Source organism: Carcharodon carcharias, chromosome 26 (genome assembly GCF_017639515.1).
Source record: "Carcharodon carcharias isolate sCarCar2 chromosome 26, sCarCar2.pri, whole genome shotgun sequence".
In the NCBI taxonomy this organism is placed as follows: domain Eukaryota; kingdom Metazoa; phylum Chordata; class Chondrichthyes; order Lamniformes; family Lamnidae; genus Carcharodon; species Carcharodon carcharias.
Window position 1 is genome coordinate 32,911,212 of NC_054492.1, and position 20,133 is coordinate 32,931,344.

A 20,133-nucleotide genomic window follows, 5' to 3' on the forward strand; every position below is an offset into this window, starting at 1 on the left:
TTCATTTTTTCTTTACATAGGTGCATTTGTAATACATTATTATAGTGCTTCATGCCTACTATACAAATCCTTTTCTCTTCAAGCATGGGTTCAAATGTACTTTGCCTCATAATCCTATTTTTTTCTCCTTTTGTGTTTTAGGTGTTGCACGCCTTCTTTTTTCTTACAGGGACACCTTTTCTTTGATAAAAGTTTTCAATGCCTATGTAAGTCATCTTCTATCATGTGAACTATGGAATTATAATGAACAAATATATATTTTTTTAATGAATCATAGAGACCAAGAAGGTAACACGTTTGGACCTGTTATGTACAGAGTCAGCTGAATCCAGCTGAGGCAGTGCATGTTTGGTCTCAGCAACCTTGTTTTAGGAGGTGCTATCCGGTGGCCCTTTCTGGAAGTACCTGTGTATGTGCCTAGGGCCAATTCTGATGTCCTTCCCCACTCAAAAGTCACTGATGAAAAATGGCAAGAAATCACACTGCACCTTTGGAACTACACCTGGAAAGGTATCAAAACTTCAGGAGAAGAGTGGCGATAGAATGAAAATTGTTGGAATAAAGAAGGAAAATGCCAGTAGTTGGTGTTCTTCAGCCATGAGTTGATTTTGGTTATTGCTTTTGCTCAAGTGGACTTGATTCACATCTCTAAACATTCCTTATACCATATGTCTTACTGTGTGTTAGTTTGGATTGCTAGGTTTGGAAGAAAGAAGAACCACAGTTTTGTGATGCCCTGAAGAGGCTGTGTTGGTGACTGGTTAGTTAAGTCAAATTGGTGGGTGGAATAGAGAGAGTTTTACTCTGGGGTCTATTTTAACTCTATCCACATGGTGGAAGCCAGGCAGGTGGGTGGTTAAAATTGAGTTGGTTACTTGTCCCTTTGACCATTTTAACATGCAGAATTTTGCAAGAGGATCAGAAGCGGGTAGAAGCCTTATGAATTTTTTCAAATTGGGATCCTGTTATATCAAGAGCACCCAAACTGCATTTTAATTTGGGTCTGAGCAGGGAAGTGACAAAGGCTTTGCTGCCAGGTAGCTTCTGATCTGCTGATTCAAAAAGCCTTCCAAGTAGTGTTCCAGATTGTCTCAAACTTAAAGATTAATTTCTTGGGCAATTACCCTGAGCAACCCAGAAGAAAAGCCATAGGGACATTTTTCTCCTCCTGTTTTACTCCAACCAAGCTCACAACAAGCACCAAGGCTTCATGGGAGAAAGGGGGAATCTGGTTCTTGTACCTGTGTGCTCAAACCAGTAAAACCATGCATTGCAGGAGATTGATATTGCAGTCATCATTACTGATCAATTACCACACAAGTTGAAGTGTCAGGCAATGAATGGTGGGAGCATGGTGTCAGGGTCCTTGGAGTCAGAAACACATACAATGAAAGTTCCCAGAATATGGTCCAAGCAGAGTTGGCAACCCTACTGCCAATGTAATTGTAAAGCTTGTGATTTCCTCCGTGCCCCACAAAGAAAGGGTACGCTCGTCTTGGTCTGTCCAAAATAATAACCTCTTATTCCTCAATGTTGAGTTAGTAAACCTTCAATGGCATAAAAAGTTCAGCAAAAGAAAAACATAATGGTACTTATATGTTCATTGGCTTGAACGTTTGAGGCTAACAGTCTAATTAAACAACCTGACATCTAATTTTTATAATCAAATCTGCATGCCATGCTTTCTGGTAGTTTGTTACTATTTAAATTTTTCAATGCAATGAAACTCATATCAAATAAATCTCAAAAAGGTAAATCTTTGTCTTGTTTTCATGAAACAAAATAGATTTTATCTTTTTTTTAGGACAACGTAAGTGAAAAAATCACTTGTAGCAAATTTGAGTTATCAGAAGGTGGAGATTATGCTGGACTAACTCTTGAAGGTAAAGCATTCTCTGAATTCTTGAATGTTCCTAAAAGTTCATTTATTACTTTGGCTGATTATTCAACACGTTGCTCTTTGGGTTGGATACTTAACACTATGGATGATACTTCAAAATAATTCACTAGTTTGCTGCATTTTAGGTATCTTCAGAAACATGCTATATAAATGCAAGTTTGTTCTTTCTTTTTGTACTTTGTACTTCAGCATAAATAAAGGGGCACAATCCAAAAACTAGAGCTTGGGGATTTAGGAGTGAAATGAGGAAGCACATTTTCCCACAGAGCGGAGTGGAAATCTGGAATTCTCTTCCCCAAAAGCTCAGAATGCTAGGTCAGCTGAAATATTCAAGACTGGGATTGATAGATTTTTGTTGTAAAGGCCACAACGGATATGGATCAAAGGCGGATAAATGGAATTGAGATACAGATCAGCTATATGTGATTGAATGGTGGAAGAACGTCGAGGGGCTGAACGGCCTAGTCCTGTTGTTGTGTAACATATTTGTGTTGCCTGTTTCTTCAGTTCTCTAAGGGGACCATTTCCTTCTTTCAGACTGTAGTTGAATATGACTGAAACAAACATAAGAAGATGAGAAAAATCAATGTCCAGGATGGGCTATTTGACCACAGAAGATTCTGCACCCTTCCTAACTATCATACAACTGTGTTTTGAGCTCCCTTATTATCTGGCTATACCCCTCAGCCTGGCAGATTATTCCAAACATTTTTTGTGGAAAGAAATTCTTCTGGTATTCAGTCTAAATATATTTTTTCACTATTTTGCATTATATGACATTTGATTCTGTTCTTTGCTAGGCAGCATCCTCGATTATTCCAGTGTTGCTGAACCATGGCTTATGCTACGATTTTGCGATGGGGTAGGGCAAGAGACAAGTCTCAAGTCTACCTCAGCTGGAATGGGGATTGATCCCTGCACTATTGGCATTATCCTGAACCACACACTAACATTTCAGCCAATGAGCTACTGCCCTCTTCACCTTGATCCTGCTATCCTAATTTATTTTAAAGTAATATTAACTCAGGGTTTATTCTATCAAAGATATTTATTGTTTTACCTATTTTAGTGAGCATTGGTAATGTTAAGAATGAGTTATTTTAACTCATTCAATCCTCTCTTAAATGTAGGATTATTCTTGTTGCTCTTTCCTGCACCTAATCCTTCAACCCTGTCATAAACAATTTATCAAAATTCCATGTTGCAAATTTCTATCACAGCCTTTGAAGAAGGTCCCCCCTCCAATCCATCAACTACCACATAGGCCAGTTGAAGAGGAGAAGTTACAATCCCCGATCACACAGCGACCATAGAGACTCAGGCTTCCTTTAACTGGTTTTATTCAAGCATATGCAAGGGAGCCAAAATCATTCTTAAGAATGAAGACCCAGCTCCCAGATTGATTACATTTCATTACTTTTGTACCTTTTCTTATCATAATACATTTGAATACATCCAATCGGTAACCGACACAAAGGTCCCATGTTAACACTATCCTATTGGGTACATAAACATGTGATTTTGCTGACCAATTATTTTAAAGGATGTATACATAATTATATTATCCAATCAAAATTAAAACACGTACGCAAAGATCTTGGTTCTCACGACTCAAGACTGTTTGTTTGTGTTTCATCAAAGCCCCCTTGCATATATGTCTTCCCATATCTAAGCTAAAACCATCTGCCCCTTCCCTATGTGAGAGGGGAGTACACTTCATCTAATTTATGTCCTGCTTGTTCTTCCAGTCTGACTCAAGGCTGTGCAATGTTCATCTGGTAATCTTCAACTCTTAATATGTTTAGCAGCCAAGTCTGCCTGGAGATTTTAGGGTTTTTCAATAAATTCTTAGTGTTCACTTTTAGCACTTTAAATTTTCTCCTAGCACCTTGAATTATCATTTAGCTAATCGTAAAATCACTTTTCCAAATAAAGCAAGGGCAATTTCCTTAACTTTTTCTTTATGATTTAAATTCTTTATTTTGCTTCTGTATCTTCTCAAAGGCAGAAGTATTCCACCTATGAACACACTGCATTTCAAATGAAATTTTATCTACATGAAAACTATTCTGAAAATTCTAGGTTACATTTTTTAAGTGAACTCTGAACTGAAGGTCTGGTTATCGAATTTTGATGTGACAAATGATTCAAAATCATGAATCAGCCCAGTTCAGTATGCTTGTCATCAACCAAATTGAAACTATAATGTCCTCAACATTATTGCTGTGGTGGAACATTGAAAATCTTGAACATTTTTTTTATTCATTCATGGTATGTGGGCATCGCTGGCAAGGCCAGCATTTATTGTTCATCCCTAATTGCCCTTGAGAAGGTGGTGGTGGGCTGCCTTCTTGAACTACTATAGCACATGTGGTGTAGGTACACCCACAGTGCAGTTAGGGAAGTAGTTCCAAGATTTTGACCCAGCGACAGTGAAGGAACAGCAATATATTTCCAAGTCAGGGTAGTGTGTGGCTGAGAGGGGAACTTCCAGGTGGTGGTGTTCCCATGCATCTGCTGCCCTTGCCCTTCTAGATGGTAGCAGTCATGGGTTTGAAAGATGCTGTCTAAAGAGGCTTGATGAGTTTTTGCAGTGCATCTTGTAGATAGTATACACTGCTGCTACTGTGCATTGGTGATGGAGAGAATGAATGCCTGTGGATGGGATGCCCATCAAGCAGGCTACTTTGTCCTGGATGTGTCGAGCTTCTTGAGTGTTGTTGGAGCTGCACATTCATTCAGGCAAATGGAGAGTATTCCATCGCACTTCTGACTTGTACCTTGTAGATAGACAGGCTTTGGGGAGTCAGGAAGTGAGTTACTCACTGCAGGATTCCTAACCTCTGACCTGCTCTTGTAGCCATAGTATTTATATGGCTAGTCCTGTTCAGTTTCTGGTCATCTCAGGATGTTGATAGTGGGAGATTTAGCGATGGTAATGCCATTGAATGTCAAGTGGCAAAGGTTAAATTCTCACTTGTTGCAGATGGTCATTGCTTGGCACTTGTATGGCGTGAATGTTACTTGCCCAAACATGGATATTGTCCAGGTCTTGCTGTATTTAGACATGGACTGCTTCAGTATCTGAAGAGTCGCGAATGGTGCTGACCATTGTGCAATCATCCCCACTTCTGACCATATGATGGAAAGAAGGTCATCGATGAAGCAACTGAAGATGGTTGGGCCGAGAACACTACCTGGAGGAACTCCTGCAATGATGTCCTGGAACTGAAATGAGTGACCTTGTCATGGCAGCAGGCCGTAGCCCAAATTACTTACGGACATATTGGACGTGTTTTCAAAGAAGGACCTACAAGTAAAAGCTGGCTGAAACTGTAAAGTAACCACTTGCTGGGAAATTCCTACGTGGATTACACTTGACCAACTAGTCCAGGGATTGGAATGTTGCACCTAAAAAGGTGCCAAGGCCTACTTCAGACAGAGACACTTCAAAGGAAAAGATACAATGCAAAAAACTGAACTGTGATCTCTTATGGTTGCGGAGATAACAAAGGCTGAATACCATCTCTGCAGAGGCCACTCCTGTGAGTTATATCCCAGACAATGGACATGATGTGAGTTGAAAAGAAAGCAGATCTGAGTGAAAGACATATAGGTTTTTTCTGTTCCAGGAATACACAAGAAAAAGAGTTAAAAGTCAACTGCAACTCTAGTTGTGTGTGCTAGTTTTGGTGTTCCAGGCCTGGTGTGCGAGGGTGTGCTGCGAAGGTTACAGTTGAAGAACATCAACTAGACATCCCTGCACTTGCAGGTAAAAAAAGTCCTCTCTCTCCAATTGCTGCAGGAAAGTCACATATCAGCAAAGCCACAGTTGAAAAGAAAACAGGACAACTCCTTTCAGCTAACCTGCAGAACCAAGAATCTTCAAACTCACTGCTCAACTGCCAAAGTCAGCTGTACCAGAATCACCCTACTTAACAGCCGCAACATTTCATCTACTCCTCATGAACAAGCCAAAAGACTGATTCTTATACCCTTTTCTTTAGCCTTCATTTCTTTACTCTCTTCTCATTTCTAATCTCTGTGCATGTGTGTTGCGTTTTTTATTATTTTTTTTTGTGTTTTAGTAGCTAATAAATAGACTCGTTCTTTGACTCAAAAAAGCCTGGTTAAATTGGCTCCTTTCAAAACATAAATACGTTTGGGCTGGGAAAAGGTATCCGTGAAGGAAGGGATCTTTAATAAATTAACCTTGCTGTGACCAACCAAGCGTGTTTAATAAAGAAGGGGAGCCAGTTGATCCTTCCTCACCTGGAACCGTAACAACTCGTCAGGAATCATAACAAATTGGAGGTTGTTATGACCGGTCTGCAGGCAAGGTTCCCCCAATGCCCACAATCATTTTTCTTTGTTCCCTTGATTTTCATTGACTCCAGGGTCCCTTGTTGCCACACTCAGTCAAATGCTGCCTTGATGTCAAGGGCAGTCACTCTCACCTCACCCCTGGAGTTCAGCTCTTATATCCATGTTTGAACCAAGGCTGTAATGAGGTCAGGCGCTGAGTGATCCTAGCAGAACCCAAACTGAGTGTCAGTGAGCAGGTTATTTCTAAGCAAATGCCATTTGATAGCCATGTTGATGAGCATTTCCATCACTTTATTGATGATTGAGAGTAGACTGATGGGGCAGTAATTGGCTGGGTTTGATTTGTCCCGCTTTTTGTGCACACAACATTCCTGGGCAGTTTTCCACATCTGTAAAATGTATTTTCTTTTCCATACTTTCTCAACAATTGTGCCATTAATTGAGATGGTAATTCTGACCAGTGTGGCATTTGCTTCTCCAAGCACTACGGAGGGTAACTATATAAATAACTACACTGAGATGGGCTCCAATCATTCAGCTTGAACTTTTGTTCAGCTTTTAGATGTTGATTTCCAGTGAGTGATTGTATTACTGATTCTAGGGCTGGATTGTCACCATTAACCCTTCAATTGTACTCTCACAGCATTGTCTTTATGCTTAGATTTACTACAGGCGTGTGGTAGGGTTGCTCACTGGCTGGTGAACAGCACGGCCTGCTTTCTTAACCAGCTATCTGGTTTCTAAGCAGGCTGTCTGGCAATTTATAAATTGCTGATTTTTTTTCTCTCTCCAACGTAGAAGTTGCATTTACCTAGCATCCCTTACATTTCTGAGTGCTTATTAAGAGGGGAAGGAGGATATGAGGAAGAGTTAGAAAGGATTAAGGTGACCGAGACTCAAAGACACCGGCAAGGGGATAGATTTCAAGAAAGGTTTGATAGAGGTCGGAAGAAAGGCAAAGGAGTTTAGAACCATAGAAAAGTTACAGCACAGAAGGAGGCCATTCAGTCTATCTTGTCCATGCCAGCCCAAGGACACCCAGGTGCCCTTTCTAATTCCACTTTCCTGCACCCGGCTCATAGCCCTGCAGCTTACAGCACTTAAGGTGTAGATCCAGGTACTTTTTAAAAGAGTTTAGAGTTTCTGCCTCTATCACCAACAAGGGCAGCGAATTCCAGTCACCCACTACCCTCTGCGTAAAAAAGTTCTTCCTCGTCCCCCCTACTCCTTCTGCCACTTATCTTGAATCTATGTTCCCTGGTTCTAGAATTTTCCACCAAGGGAAACAATTTTATCCTGTCCACTCTATCTATTCCCCTCATAATTTTGTGCACCCCAGTCAAGTCACCTCTCAGCCTTCTTTGTTCTAAGGAAAATAACCCCAACCTATCCAATTTCTCCTTGTAGCTACACTTTTCTAACACTGGCAACATTCTTGTAAACCTCCTCTGCACTCTCTCCAGAGCTATTACGTCCTTCCTGTAATGTGACCAGAACTGCACACAATACTCCAGCGTTTTATATAATTTCAACATTATATCCTTACTTTTATATTCTATACCTCTGCCAATGAAGTAGAGCATTCCATATGCCTTTTTTACAACCTTATCTACTTGAACTGCTGCCTTCAGGGACCTGTGAACTTGTACACCAAGACCTCTCACTTCATCTACCTTTCTTTGTATATTCCCATTTATTGTGTAATCCCTATAACTGTTTGACCTCCCTAAATGTATGACCTCACACTTCCCTATGTTAAAATCCATCTGCCACTTTACTGCCCACTCCACCAACCCATCTATATTGTTTTGGATATTATGGCTATCCTCTACGCTATCCACTACTCAGCCAATCTTTGTGTCATCTGCAAATTTCTCAATCGTGCTCCCCACGTTCACATCCAAATCGTTAATAAATAACACAAACAGCAAGGGTCCCAACACCGAGCCCCATGGAACACCACTTAAGACAACTTTGCAATTGCAAGGGCATCCATCAATCATTACCCTTTTGTTGTTTGTTACAAAGCCAACTTTTTATCCAGTTTGCCACATTACCTCGAATCCCATGGGCTTTTACTTTCCTGATCAATCTGCCATGTGGGACCTTGTCAAATGTCTTGCTAAAATCCATGTACACAACATCCACTGCACTACCTTCATCAACCTTTCTTGGCACTTCCACAAAGAATTCAATCAAATTTGTGAGGCAAGACCTTCCTTTAACAAATCCATGCTGACCATCCCTGACTAGTCCATACCTTTCCACATGACAGTTAATCCTATCTCTCAGAAACCATTAAGAAGCAACTTCCAAAGAGTAGAAGCAAAATAAGTGATCTTTGAGGGAGGAACTGAGGGTGGATAGGGTCAAATGACTGAATACCCCTCTGGGGTTGAAGCAGTAATTATAAAAGCTATTAAGATTTGAACTTATCAGCAGCAAAGCCAACTTAAAGCATGATCTCACCCTCTTTCCTCTTACCATTTTGCTTAGCCACTACTTCTTGACTTACAGCTCACTTTCTTGATTCACCAGATCTGGAGATGATACTAATCACTAGACAAATGCGTATGGGGAGAGGAGATGCCTAGAATGATGCATGTCACAGCAATTGTCTGATAAAATAGAAATAAGATGGGTGCAGTTGCAATGGGGATAGAGTTGTATTGGGGTCATGCCTTAAATGACAAGCTTTTATCTAGGCATAGTTTAATGTTGGCAATGGGGGTCTCACCTGCCAGCTGGAGAGCCAGCGAGAGCCCCATGTTGCCTTTTTTCGGGAAGGCCCACAAATTAAGTGGCAATCAGGCACAACTTGAGGGACCAAATGGTCTACTCCTGCTCCTATTTCCAATGTTCCTGTATCAGTCAAAGACTGGCAGCTCTTCATTGCTTGGCTGTGACAACTGGGAGATGGTGACTGCTGATGATACTATACCCCCCCAAAGCCTAGGATCACCGAGGGACCCAGTCCACAGGTGAGTGATGGTGGAAGGGAAGTTAACTGGGTCAGGGTCATGGGGAAAAAGCTGGAGGGGGTTTGGCAACAAGGGCAGGTGGTTGGCTATCAGCAGGCCTCCACCTTTCCGATGCCCAGTCCCTTGATAAGACACTGAGTGTCTTTGATGAGGAATACCCAATGGGAACCTACAAGCAAACCCAACAAGGTTTGCTTCTCAGGTTTCCTGTATAGTGAATCCCCTGCCCATCAGCGGCAGCAGGATGAAGCCCTTAAGTGGGCATGAATTGCTGATTAAGGGTCTCAATTGGCAGCTAGGCGGGAAGGTCATCTATGAGCCTTCCCACCCTGTACTTAATCAGGCTAGAGGCAGGAAGGTGGTGGGATGCGCACCAGCCAGCAAACTTGCCACAAGGTAGGGCATTAAATTCCTTTCTAAATGTTTCACTCAGGGATATAAGAGATGCATTAGCAGCCTCTTTAGATAGGGGAGCAATATTCAAGTCTTGAGCACACTTGGGCTTCATAGAGAGTTAAAAGTTGTCAGTGTAAAATTCAACTTCAGTGGGGTCAACAGCAGATCAATTTTTGTTTTATTGACTTCAATGGAAAGCAATATCAAGCAGGGTGTATGATGGGAGGTGGATTTACTACCACTTGTTTTGTAACCACATCGAAGTTAAATTAAAAAATTTAATCTCCCACTGAGTGCAAAGAACATAAATAAAAGATGGAAAACCTATGCACCTTTAGCACTCACTCTCTGCAGCAAGCTCTCCAAATTAGATATTGTATGGGCCAAATTCATCATTGTCAGGGGGAGGAAAAAGGACCATCAGTCACTTGTATTTTCTATTCTAAATCAAGTGTGGGCTGACATAAATTACAATATATAAAACCCATCAAATTATAGGGACCAAGCAACTAAGTGGGAGAATAATATTCTATATATTAAATGTGATTTTGCAAAACAACTGAGTTAATAGTATTTCAGAGATTTTTTTCTTATTTATACATTTCATCTCATAGTGTTTTACTTAAAGCAAAGAGTGAGTACAAAGGAATACAATAATTCTCTAGTTTTAGCGTGCCAGCATCAAGCACTCCCACTTCAGGCCAAATGTCCTGTCCTATCTACCTGTTCAAGGAGATGCCAGTGGTTCTGTGGTACTACTCAAAGAGAATTTTTCTGGTCTCTTGGCCAACATTTCTTTCTCAGCCAGCATTATCAAATGCAGAGTGGAGAGGGATGGGGGATCCTCACATTGGGCGGCTTTCATGAGGTTCAAGATGCAGCATTGGCATCACTGTGCCATTATCCTATTGATGTTCTAGCAATTATCAGTGCAAATGTAGTATGATGTCAACAGTGAGCAGATAAATCTAATTAATGCCATTTGCTACAAAACTCACCTTTGCTGCAATGTATGACTCACTGTCTTCAGAAAATGTTTCATTGTATATGAAGTGTTTTGAGATCATAGAATGATAGAGCTCAGAAGGAGTCCATTTGGCCTGTGTAGAGATGTTGCTGAGAGATGTGATAGCATGCTACATCAATGCAATGTCTGCTTTCCCTCACTTCCAATAATGAATTCACTTTTTTGCAAAAATAATAAAAAGCAAACACATTTATGTTAATTTTAAGATTGTATCTCAAGATTATTTTAATGGAAGGTAGCATTTATTGATAATGGTTGCTTTATTGATCTATGTGTTACCATTGAATAGTTTGCTTTTAACCATTAGTTGTTGGAACAGCCAGTTGGCTTATTGATAAATTCTCTGTTTAACTGATCATATTGGAAATCTCTGTATACAAAACAAAAACAGCAGGTGTTATGAACGTCACATTTTTTCCCCAAAAATATAGTTTATTCATAACACTTGTAAAAGCAAATGATAAAACATTTCAAACTGAATGTTACAGAAAGTGCAATAAAATTCAACTTTTCTCCAAAACCATGTTCCACTCTAAAGTGTCACAATAGAATTTTTCTTACACTGTAAGGTCATAGAGTCATAGAGGTCTTCAGCACAGAAAAGGTCCTTTGGCCCATCGTGTCTGCGCCGGTCAAACAAGTAGTTAACTATTCTAATCCCATTTTCCAGCACTAGGCCCATAGCCTTGTATGCCATAGCTTCGCAAGTGCACATCCAAATACTTCAGGCATATAGCACATTTACTGTTACCTGACTTGCAGGAAAATTCCCTTTTGAGTAGTGTTGTGAAACCATTGACACCTCCTTGAGCAGGCAAACAGCACCTAAACAGCTCTTTAACATCTCATCGCACAAGGCAATACAACACCTAATCTAGGAGCGTTTACTGCAGAGAATGGGTGCTAAAGGTGCATAGGTATTCCATCTCTTATTTATTTTCTTTTCATTCAGTGGGGGATTAATTTCAACTTCAGCGTGGTTACAAAACAAGTGGTAATAAATCCACCTCCCGTTATACACCTTGCTCTCAGCAGGCCTCCACCTTCCCGATGCCTAGAGTCTTAATCAGACACTGAATGCCTTTGAACGAGGAAACCTCTCCCCCTCCCCAAATAGGATCCAGCAAGCAAACCCAACAAGGTTTGCTTCTCAGGCTACCTGTATGGTAAATTCCCTGCCCATCTGCAGTGGCAGGATGAGGCCCTCAAGTGGGCAATAATCAGTGATTAAGGGTCTCAATTGGTGGTGGGGCAGGAAGGTTGTCCATGAGTCTTTGCACCCTGTACTTAATCAGGCTAGAAGCAGGAAGGTGGCACCAAACTTGCCATGAGGTTGGGCATTAAATTCCTCCCTGAGTACTTCATCCAATGATGTAAGAGATGCATTAGCAATCTCCTTAGATAGGAGAGCAATATTCAAGTCTTGAGCAGACTTAGACTTCATAGATAGTTGAGTTCTTTGTGTAGAATTCAACATTAGTGGGAGCAATAGCAGAACAACTTTTGTTTTATTGACTTCAATGGGAAGTAATATCAAGCAGGGTGTATAATGGGAGGTAGATCTACTACTGCTTGTTTTGTAACCCCACTGAAGTTGAATTTAACCCTCCTATGAGTGCAAAGAACATAAATAAAAGAAAGAATACCTATGCACCTTTAACACCCTTTGAAGTCAATAAAACAAAATTGACCTGCTATTGCCCTCACCTGAAGTTGAATTTTTCACCAACTCTTGACTCTCCTTTGTACTCTCATGGTTGGTTTTACTTTGTTGTTTTGCTGGTTTTATCATCTTCTGGTTTATTTCTCCGTTTCAATTTCTGTTTTCTCTTTTAGGTAAAGGCGAGTCCTGGCTGGAGGTGTATCGACTGCTGAAAGACAACTGGATGCAAGAGCTGGATCAGTTTGAAAAGCTTATGATACAAAATGAGCAAACTGGAGTATGTGAGAAGATGACAAAGACATGCCATTGTTTACTTTTTTGGGCTGCTCACCAATGAAAGCCTAATGTAGATGCAAAACAAATGCTGGAAATGTGTGACATGTTGATCAGCATATGAAAGGAAAAGGAAGGTTAACGTTTTGGCTTTAAATCCTTCATCTGATGAACTCAAATTTAACCTTTTTATTCCCTTTTCAGACCGGCTGTGCAATTCCAGGATTTTGTGTTCTTTGTCCCTTCTCTCTTGAAGGCATTGGCTGGGATTTTCTGTGTCCACTGGCATTGGATGTATTCGGTGGCATGAGCGGACAATACGGCGAGAAGGGTTTCACAAAAACCGGTTTCACAACGTCGTGAAACCAGTTTGCGATCGTCCGCTCAGCCCATCGATGGCGGTTCGCGTTCCCCGCCATCAGACATCAGGAACTTCACTGTAATACCTTTGCATATAATTAAAAACCTAGCTCGCTGGAATCACCCCACACCCCCCACCGCTGAATCACCCACCCAATCACGCCATGTTTCCCAGCAACATGTAAAAGGTGTGCACTTGGCGGACTGTATGTTGAGGGGAACTCAGAAGTGAGTACACAGTAACGTTGCAGGGCACTCACCCGGGTTACCTGTTGGACTTCATGGTTCAGGTGCGTTGGGTGGGTGGGTGGGTGGGGGGTGCAAGGGCTGCCCTGCAGTTGAAGATAGAGCACAAGTACGTGTGAAGTTGGGGGGTGGGTGGGCGAGGGAAGCGGACACACATTAGGGAAACCTGAGAAGAAAGCGACTGAGGCATCTGGCTGCGCAGAGGGAGAAGGGGCGGCTGGGGCTCCCGCACATGCCACCGAAGAGCTGTTGCGAGTTGTCTATAGACCCAGGGTCTAAAGCTGCCGCCTTTCATTCTTGCAGATGACCAGTGTCGCCGAAGACTGTGCATGTCTAGGGAATTGGTCAGTCACATCTTCCAGCTACTGCAGGATTTGGCGACATGGAGGGCATCCACTGCCAGTGGCCTTGAAAGTGACTGTGGCGCTCAATTTCTGCATGAGTGGCTTCTTTCAAGGCTCCATGTGTGACCTTCATGGGATATCACAAGCCTCCACCCACAAATACATCCACGAGGTCACGAATACCATCTTCGCTAGGGTACACAACTTTGTGCATTTCGCCTGGAACCAGGAGAGCCAAGAAGCAAGAGTGATTGGATTTGCCCAGATCTTGGGTTTCCCACAGGTGCAGGGTGCCATCAACTGCACTCACGTGGTATTCAGATCTCCATTGCAACACGTGCTCAACTAAGTCACCGCAAGGGATTCCATTCGCTGAATGTGCAGCTGGTGTGTGACCGCCACAACCACATCCTTCAGGTCTGCACATGGTTTCCAGGGACGACACCTTCATTCTCAATCAGTCACAGATCCCTGAAGTTGTCCAGGGTTCTCAGAAGTTGCAGGGATGGCTCTTCGGGAACATGGGTTACCCGCAGAGGATGTGGTTGATGACAGCCACGTGGTGGCCTGAGACTGCAGCAGAGCGAAGGTATAACAAGGCCCATGCTGCAACTCGCAACTTGATGGAGCAGACCGCCGAGATGCTGAAAATGAGGTTCCAGTACCTGGACCGTTCTGGTGGAGCTTTGCAATATAGTCTACAGAAATTGTCACACATCATCACCATCTGCCTCACCCTTTGCAGCACCCGGTTGTAACAAGGAGAGGAGCTGGTGAGGAGGAGCTGGAGGTCTCCTCGAATGAGGAGGACACTGATGGGAATAAGGGTGAGGAGGTCCTTGAATGCGGCGATAACGGGGATGAGGCCCTTGCACTGGCTAGACGAGACAAGTGCACTCGGGAGGCCTTCATAGCTGCTACATTTGTGGAGGATGATGACATGCAGGCAAGAGACACCATAGATCCTCACATTGCATCTGTGAACGTTTCACTCCAGTCTAGCTTATGGTAACCCACATACCCTCTCTGATAATGCTCCTGTCATAGAGACACAGCAGAGGCCCTAATAATTGCTCGATTGCTCTGTGATCAGGGTCATATCATAGAGCAGCCATGAAACTTTAAAAGCACCTTATCCTTTGTCCACCTTCAGCACCTGACCCCTTCAGGAGCACAGCATCACTGGTCACAGATGCTGAAGAGATGGGGACCAGCCACACCTTAAAGATGCTGAGAGCACACAGAGAGAATGACTGTGCTCTGTGACACCTGCCCACAACATCCTGGCAGAATCACAAGCACCATTAAGGTGCAGGCATAAGTAGTGTGTCCAGGGGGGTGTGAGGCCGGACCATCACTTTGGTTTGAATGCTGCACAAAGCACAAGGACGAGGCCCTGGACTGAGACACCTGCCTTTAACTTGTGCAGAAAGGTTTCGCATCTGAGTGACACAAACACTGCTCATCAGAACAAGGAGCCATAGGCAGGGAGACATTCTTGAAAATTTATTGACAATAGTGAACAGTGTGTACAAGTGATTAACACCAGTCCCTGGCTTTGCAACTCTGAACTTGCTACATTCTGTTATCTCAGGTCAAACCCTGACATTGTTTCCAAACCTGCTGACAAGGGTGGTGCTGTTGTTGTCACCGACCTCTACAATGCAAAGGCTGAACGCCAACTCTCAGACACTTCTTCCTATCTCCCCCTGGATCATAACCCCGCCAATGAACGTCAAGCGATTGTTTCCAAGACTGTCACTGACCTCACCTCCTCTGGAGATCTCTCCACAGCATCCAACCTCATTGCCCCCCAAACCCCATATGGCCCAATTTCTACCTCCTTCCCAAAATCCCAAACAGGACTGCCCTGGTGGACCCATCTCCTTTCAGCCTGTTCCTGCCACACTGAATGTATTTCTTCCTATCTTGATTCTATTTTTTCTCCCCTTGTTCAGTCTCTTCCCACCTACATTTGTGATTCTTCTGATGCCTTATGTCATTTCCACAATTTTCAGTTTCCTGGCCCTAACCGCCCCCTCTTTACACTGGACGTCCAATCTCTCTACACTCCCATCCCCTACCAGAATGGTATCTCCACTTCTTCCTTGAACGGAGACCCAAACAATCCCCATCCACCACAACCCTCTTCTACTTGACTGAACTTGTTCTCTAATTACACAATTTTTTCTTTAACTTGTCTCACTTCCTCCAAATAAAAGGTGTGGCTATGGGTACCCACATGGGTCTTAGTTATGCCTGTCTTTTTGCGCAGTACGTGGAACATTCCTTGTTCCAGTCCAACTCCCCACAACTCTTTCTTCGGTATATCTTTGACTGTATTGGTACCACTTCGTGCTCTCGTCCAGAACTGGAAAAATTCATCAAGTTTGCTTTCAATTTCCACCCCTTTCTCACTTTCACATGCTCCATCTCTGACACTTTCCTCCCCTTCCTTGACTTCTCTGTCTCTATTTCTGGGGATGGACAACCTTCTAATATTCTTTACAAGCCCACCAAATCCCACAGCTACCCCAACTACACCTCCTAATAACTTACTTCCTGTTAGGGCTCCTTTCCATTCTTCCAGTTTCTCTGCCTCCGTTGTATCTATTCTGATGATGCTAGCTTCCACAACAACATTTCTGACATGTCTTTTTTTTTCCTTAGCAAGGAGTCTCCCCCGCCCCCCCCCCCCCACCACCCCACCGTCCCCAACTGTGGTTGACAGGGAACCTTGGCCATACCCAACCTATTTTCCACACCTTTGCCCTCATCTCTCCCTCCAAGAACCACAGTGGGGTTTCCCTTGTCCCCACTTTCCACCCCGCCAGCCTCGATATTCAAAGGATTACCTCCGCCATTTCTGCCAATGCCAGCATGATGCCGCCACCAAACATATCTTCCCTTCCTTTCTCCTGTCAGCATTTCAAATGGACTGTTCCCCCCGTGACACCTTTATCCACTCCTATATCACCGCTAAACCTCTTTCCTTTCCATGGTACCTTCCTATGCAATCACAGGAGGTGTAACACCTGCCCCTTTATCTCTTTCCTCACTGTCCAAGGCCCTAAATACTCCTTCCAGGTGAAGCAATGATTTACTTGTACTTCTATCAAGTTAGTCTACTGTATTCACTGCTCACAATGCTCCTCATTCACTTCTCTACATTGACATGACCAAGCACAGACTGGGTGACCGCATTGCGGAGCACCTCCGCTCAGTCCGCAAACATAACCCCGACCTTCCAACCACTTGCCATTTCAATTCACCATCTTGCTCCCATGCTCATATACCTGTCCTCGGCCTGCTACAATGTTTCAGTGAATCCCAATGCAAGCTGGAGGAACAGCACCTCATCTTCCGATTATGAACCTTATAGCCTTCTGGATTCAACATTGAGTTCAACAGCTTCAGACCATAAACCCTGTCCTCCATTTTGAATTAGTTTTCCCCCGAAGTGCGGGTCCGTAATTTTGTTCTCATGTTTGTGGTTTCAGACAGTGCTGACCTTTGTTCTGCTATTCACACCTACTCTGGACCAGCCCTTTGTTTCTTTAGTGCTATCATTACCACTCTCTTTGCCTTTTGTTCCATGGCATCTTTGTCATTTAATCCACCCTGCCCTCTAATCTAACCCTGACCTCTTTTGCTCCACCTGCCCCTTCCCACTTTCTCAACAACATAAAACCCGTCACGTTCCTGCCTTGCTTCAGTTCCAAGGAAGAGTCATATTGGACTCAAATGTTAACTCTGTTTCTCTCTTCACAGATGCTGACAGACCTGCTGAGTATTTCCAAAACTTTATGTTTTATTTCAGATCTCCAGCAGCCATTGTATTTTGCCTTTATTATAGGAGTTTAACATGACGGGGTAAGGAATAAGGAAGATTTGCCTTGCATTCCTGGCTGGCCCTATCATTTTTACCTACCAGACGTGGAAAGGGTGCCCTCCCCAGAAGAGTGGGAATTTAATTTAAATGTCGGTGTAACTAACATGTAGATTACAAATGCAACAAATGAATATAAGTACATAAGAAATAGGAGGATGCCATTCAGCCCTTTGAGCCTGCTTCACTATTGAATGTGAAATGGACAGTTTACAGCACTCCCTTGAAGCAATACCGTGGTGTATGAAATTACAAATTATTTACAAAAATCAGTTCCATAATGGGAATGGGCTTTAAGGTGTTTGATCTTACTTGAGTTAGGATAGAGGGGTGGGGGCAGTGGTTGAACCTTTCTCATTTCCTGTGTGCTCCTACTTGTTACTGCAAATGTTGCTGATTCCGTGTCATTAGCCAGAGAGGATCCTTTATTAGCTCAATGTACACTGCAGTTATCAATTTATTCTTGTGTATATATAGTTTAGGCCTGCACCAAACTACTAACTAGACTACATTAAAATTAACCCTGTAAGCACTGTAGATGTGTTTCTTTTGCACCTTTCAGTTTAAAGTGTGGGAAATTCAAAATATTGCAAGTTAGATTAAATTCACATTGTCAACCCTAAATGAAAATCCCTTTAAAGTTTTTTTTCCCCGTTGTACCTTAGTTTATTTCTGATGTGGTAGGATATGTTATTTCTACCGTCAAATTGACATTTAATATATTGTTTTCAAATTGTTAGCTTTTCTAGAGGGTGGTGCTGTGAAACAATGCAATAAAGCACTAATGTTACACAAGTCTCAGAAGATCCAGGATTATTCAGCTTGCAACTCTGGATCTTGCAGGAAAATTTTCCATCACTTTTTACAAAGCATTGCAGTCAGGAGGTTTGCTTGCAGAATCGAAAGTTGAAACCTGAATCAGATGATCAGTAATCTTCCTGGAAAATTTCCAAAGGTTTGCAAACTATGTACTGTGCTATGCCACGAAGTGGAAGGATGTGGGTTTAAGTTTGACATTGACTCCTCAATTTGCTTATTATAAAAGTAGGTAAGTCTTGCTACAACTGTATAGGACATAGGTGAGACCACACCTAGAGTGCTGTGTACTGTTTTGGTCTGCTTAAGGAGGAATATATATGCGTTGGAAGCAGTTCAGAATAAGTTCACTAGGCTGATTCCTGGGATGGAGGGGTTGTCTTAAGAGGAAAAGATTGAGCAGGTTAGACCTACACTCATTGGAGTTTAGCAGAATGAGAGGTGATCATATTAAAACATATGATTCTGAGAGGGCTTGACAGGATAGGTACTGTGGGGATGTTTCATCTCATAGGGGAATCTAGAACTAGGGAGTACAGTTTAAAAATGAGGGGGTCTCCTATTGTAAGATGGAGATGAGGAAGAATTTCTCTTAGGGGTCATTAATTTTTAGAATTTTCTTTGCCTGACAGTAGGGGAGGATGGGTCATTGAATACATTCAAGACTGAGTTAGATTTTTGATCTGCAAAGGAGTCAGGTGTTATGGGGGCGGGCGGGAAAGTGGAGTTAAGGCGACAATCAGACCAGTCATGATCTTATTGAATGGCATAATAGGCTCAAGAGGCCGAATGGCCTCTTCCTGTTCCTATTTCTTATGATCTTATGAACAAATTTCACAATTGAGGATAATACCCCACACCTTCTGCACACTCTGCTTTGGCCAAGACGTCATGATATTAAATAGCATTGAAGCATTGTGCAAAACCCCAAAGCCAATAAAACCATTTGATTAGCTGCCTCTTAGGAAGGCTGTACTCCCACATGACACAACTGAATTGCATTCTTTAAGCACACTACTTGGTAGGATGCATGTCGTATGCATCTAAAGCTTTTCTACCAGGAATCTTGCTTTAAACAAATATTTTACACAAGTTTCAAAAGATCTTAGCTTGATTTAATTCATGAAACACATTATCATGTCTTTCAGAAACGTTCCACACTACTAGCCGCTATGCCAACCCAGCAAGAATCCTCAACCGGTAATAAGGTGAATGATTCATAAATCTCTTTGGTCATATTGGTTGAGAGAGAAATTTTGGCCACAATACTTGGAGAACTCCCAATTATTTTCCCTTGTTCTTATTGCCATGGGACCTGGGATCTTTAACATCTATCTAAACAGGCAGGCTGAATTTTGGTTTTGCATTTCATCCCAAGGGTAGCACACCCAACAGCACAGCACTTCCTCAAAACTGCACTAGAACTCAGTTCCTGAAAACAAACATCTGGTTACATGGCTTGAACCCACAATCTTCAGGGAGTGAATCAAAGTGGCTAGCAACCGAATCAAGCTGACATATTACGTGTGGACAGTTTAGATTTATTAGATTCATTCAAAAGTGTCCTCCTACTTTGCTTATGACTGTTAGAAGATCCCATTGTTCATTACTTTATACATAAAAACAGATTTCTTTTAGCATTGCTCACAGAGTCTTTAGAGCCTAGATCATAGGTTGCAGTATTTAGCTGCTAGCCTGGTTTGCCCCTTCAGTACCACAGGCGCACTCTTAGAGGAAGTATCTGAAGTTATTTAGATACCAGTTGTTTCCAAGTCTCTCTAGATTGTCAATTGCTGGTTCTTTATTACAAAAGCCACTCCAGGTTGGAGGAGGTCTTGTGGCACAATGAGTAGTGTTTCTGCCTCTGAGCCTGAAGCTCCAAGTTCAAGTCTTACTCCAGGACTTGATGGCT

At 42.5% G+C, this 20,133-nt stretch overlaps 1 protein-coding gene across 1 annotated transcript in view; it reads left to right on the plus strand.

Annotated features, from left to right (window-relative positions):
- Window positions 1-20,133, plus strand: part of wdr93 (WD repeat domain 93) — a 52,561-nt gene that overhangs the window by 7,584 nt on the left and 24,844 nt on the right. Inside the window, exons 5-8 of the mRNA XM_041174745.1 lie at window positions 142-206; window positions 1,805-1,883; window positions 12,467-12,570; window positions 19,370-19,429. Of these exons, the coding sequence (XP_041030679.1) occupies window positions 142-206; window positions 1,805-1,883; window positions 12,467-12,570; window positions 19,370-19,429 (308 nt within the window). The remainder of the gene's footprint in view (window positions 1-141; window positions 207-1,804; window positions 1,884-12,466; window positions 12,571-19,369; window positions 19,430-20,133) is intronic.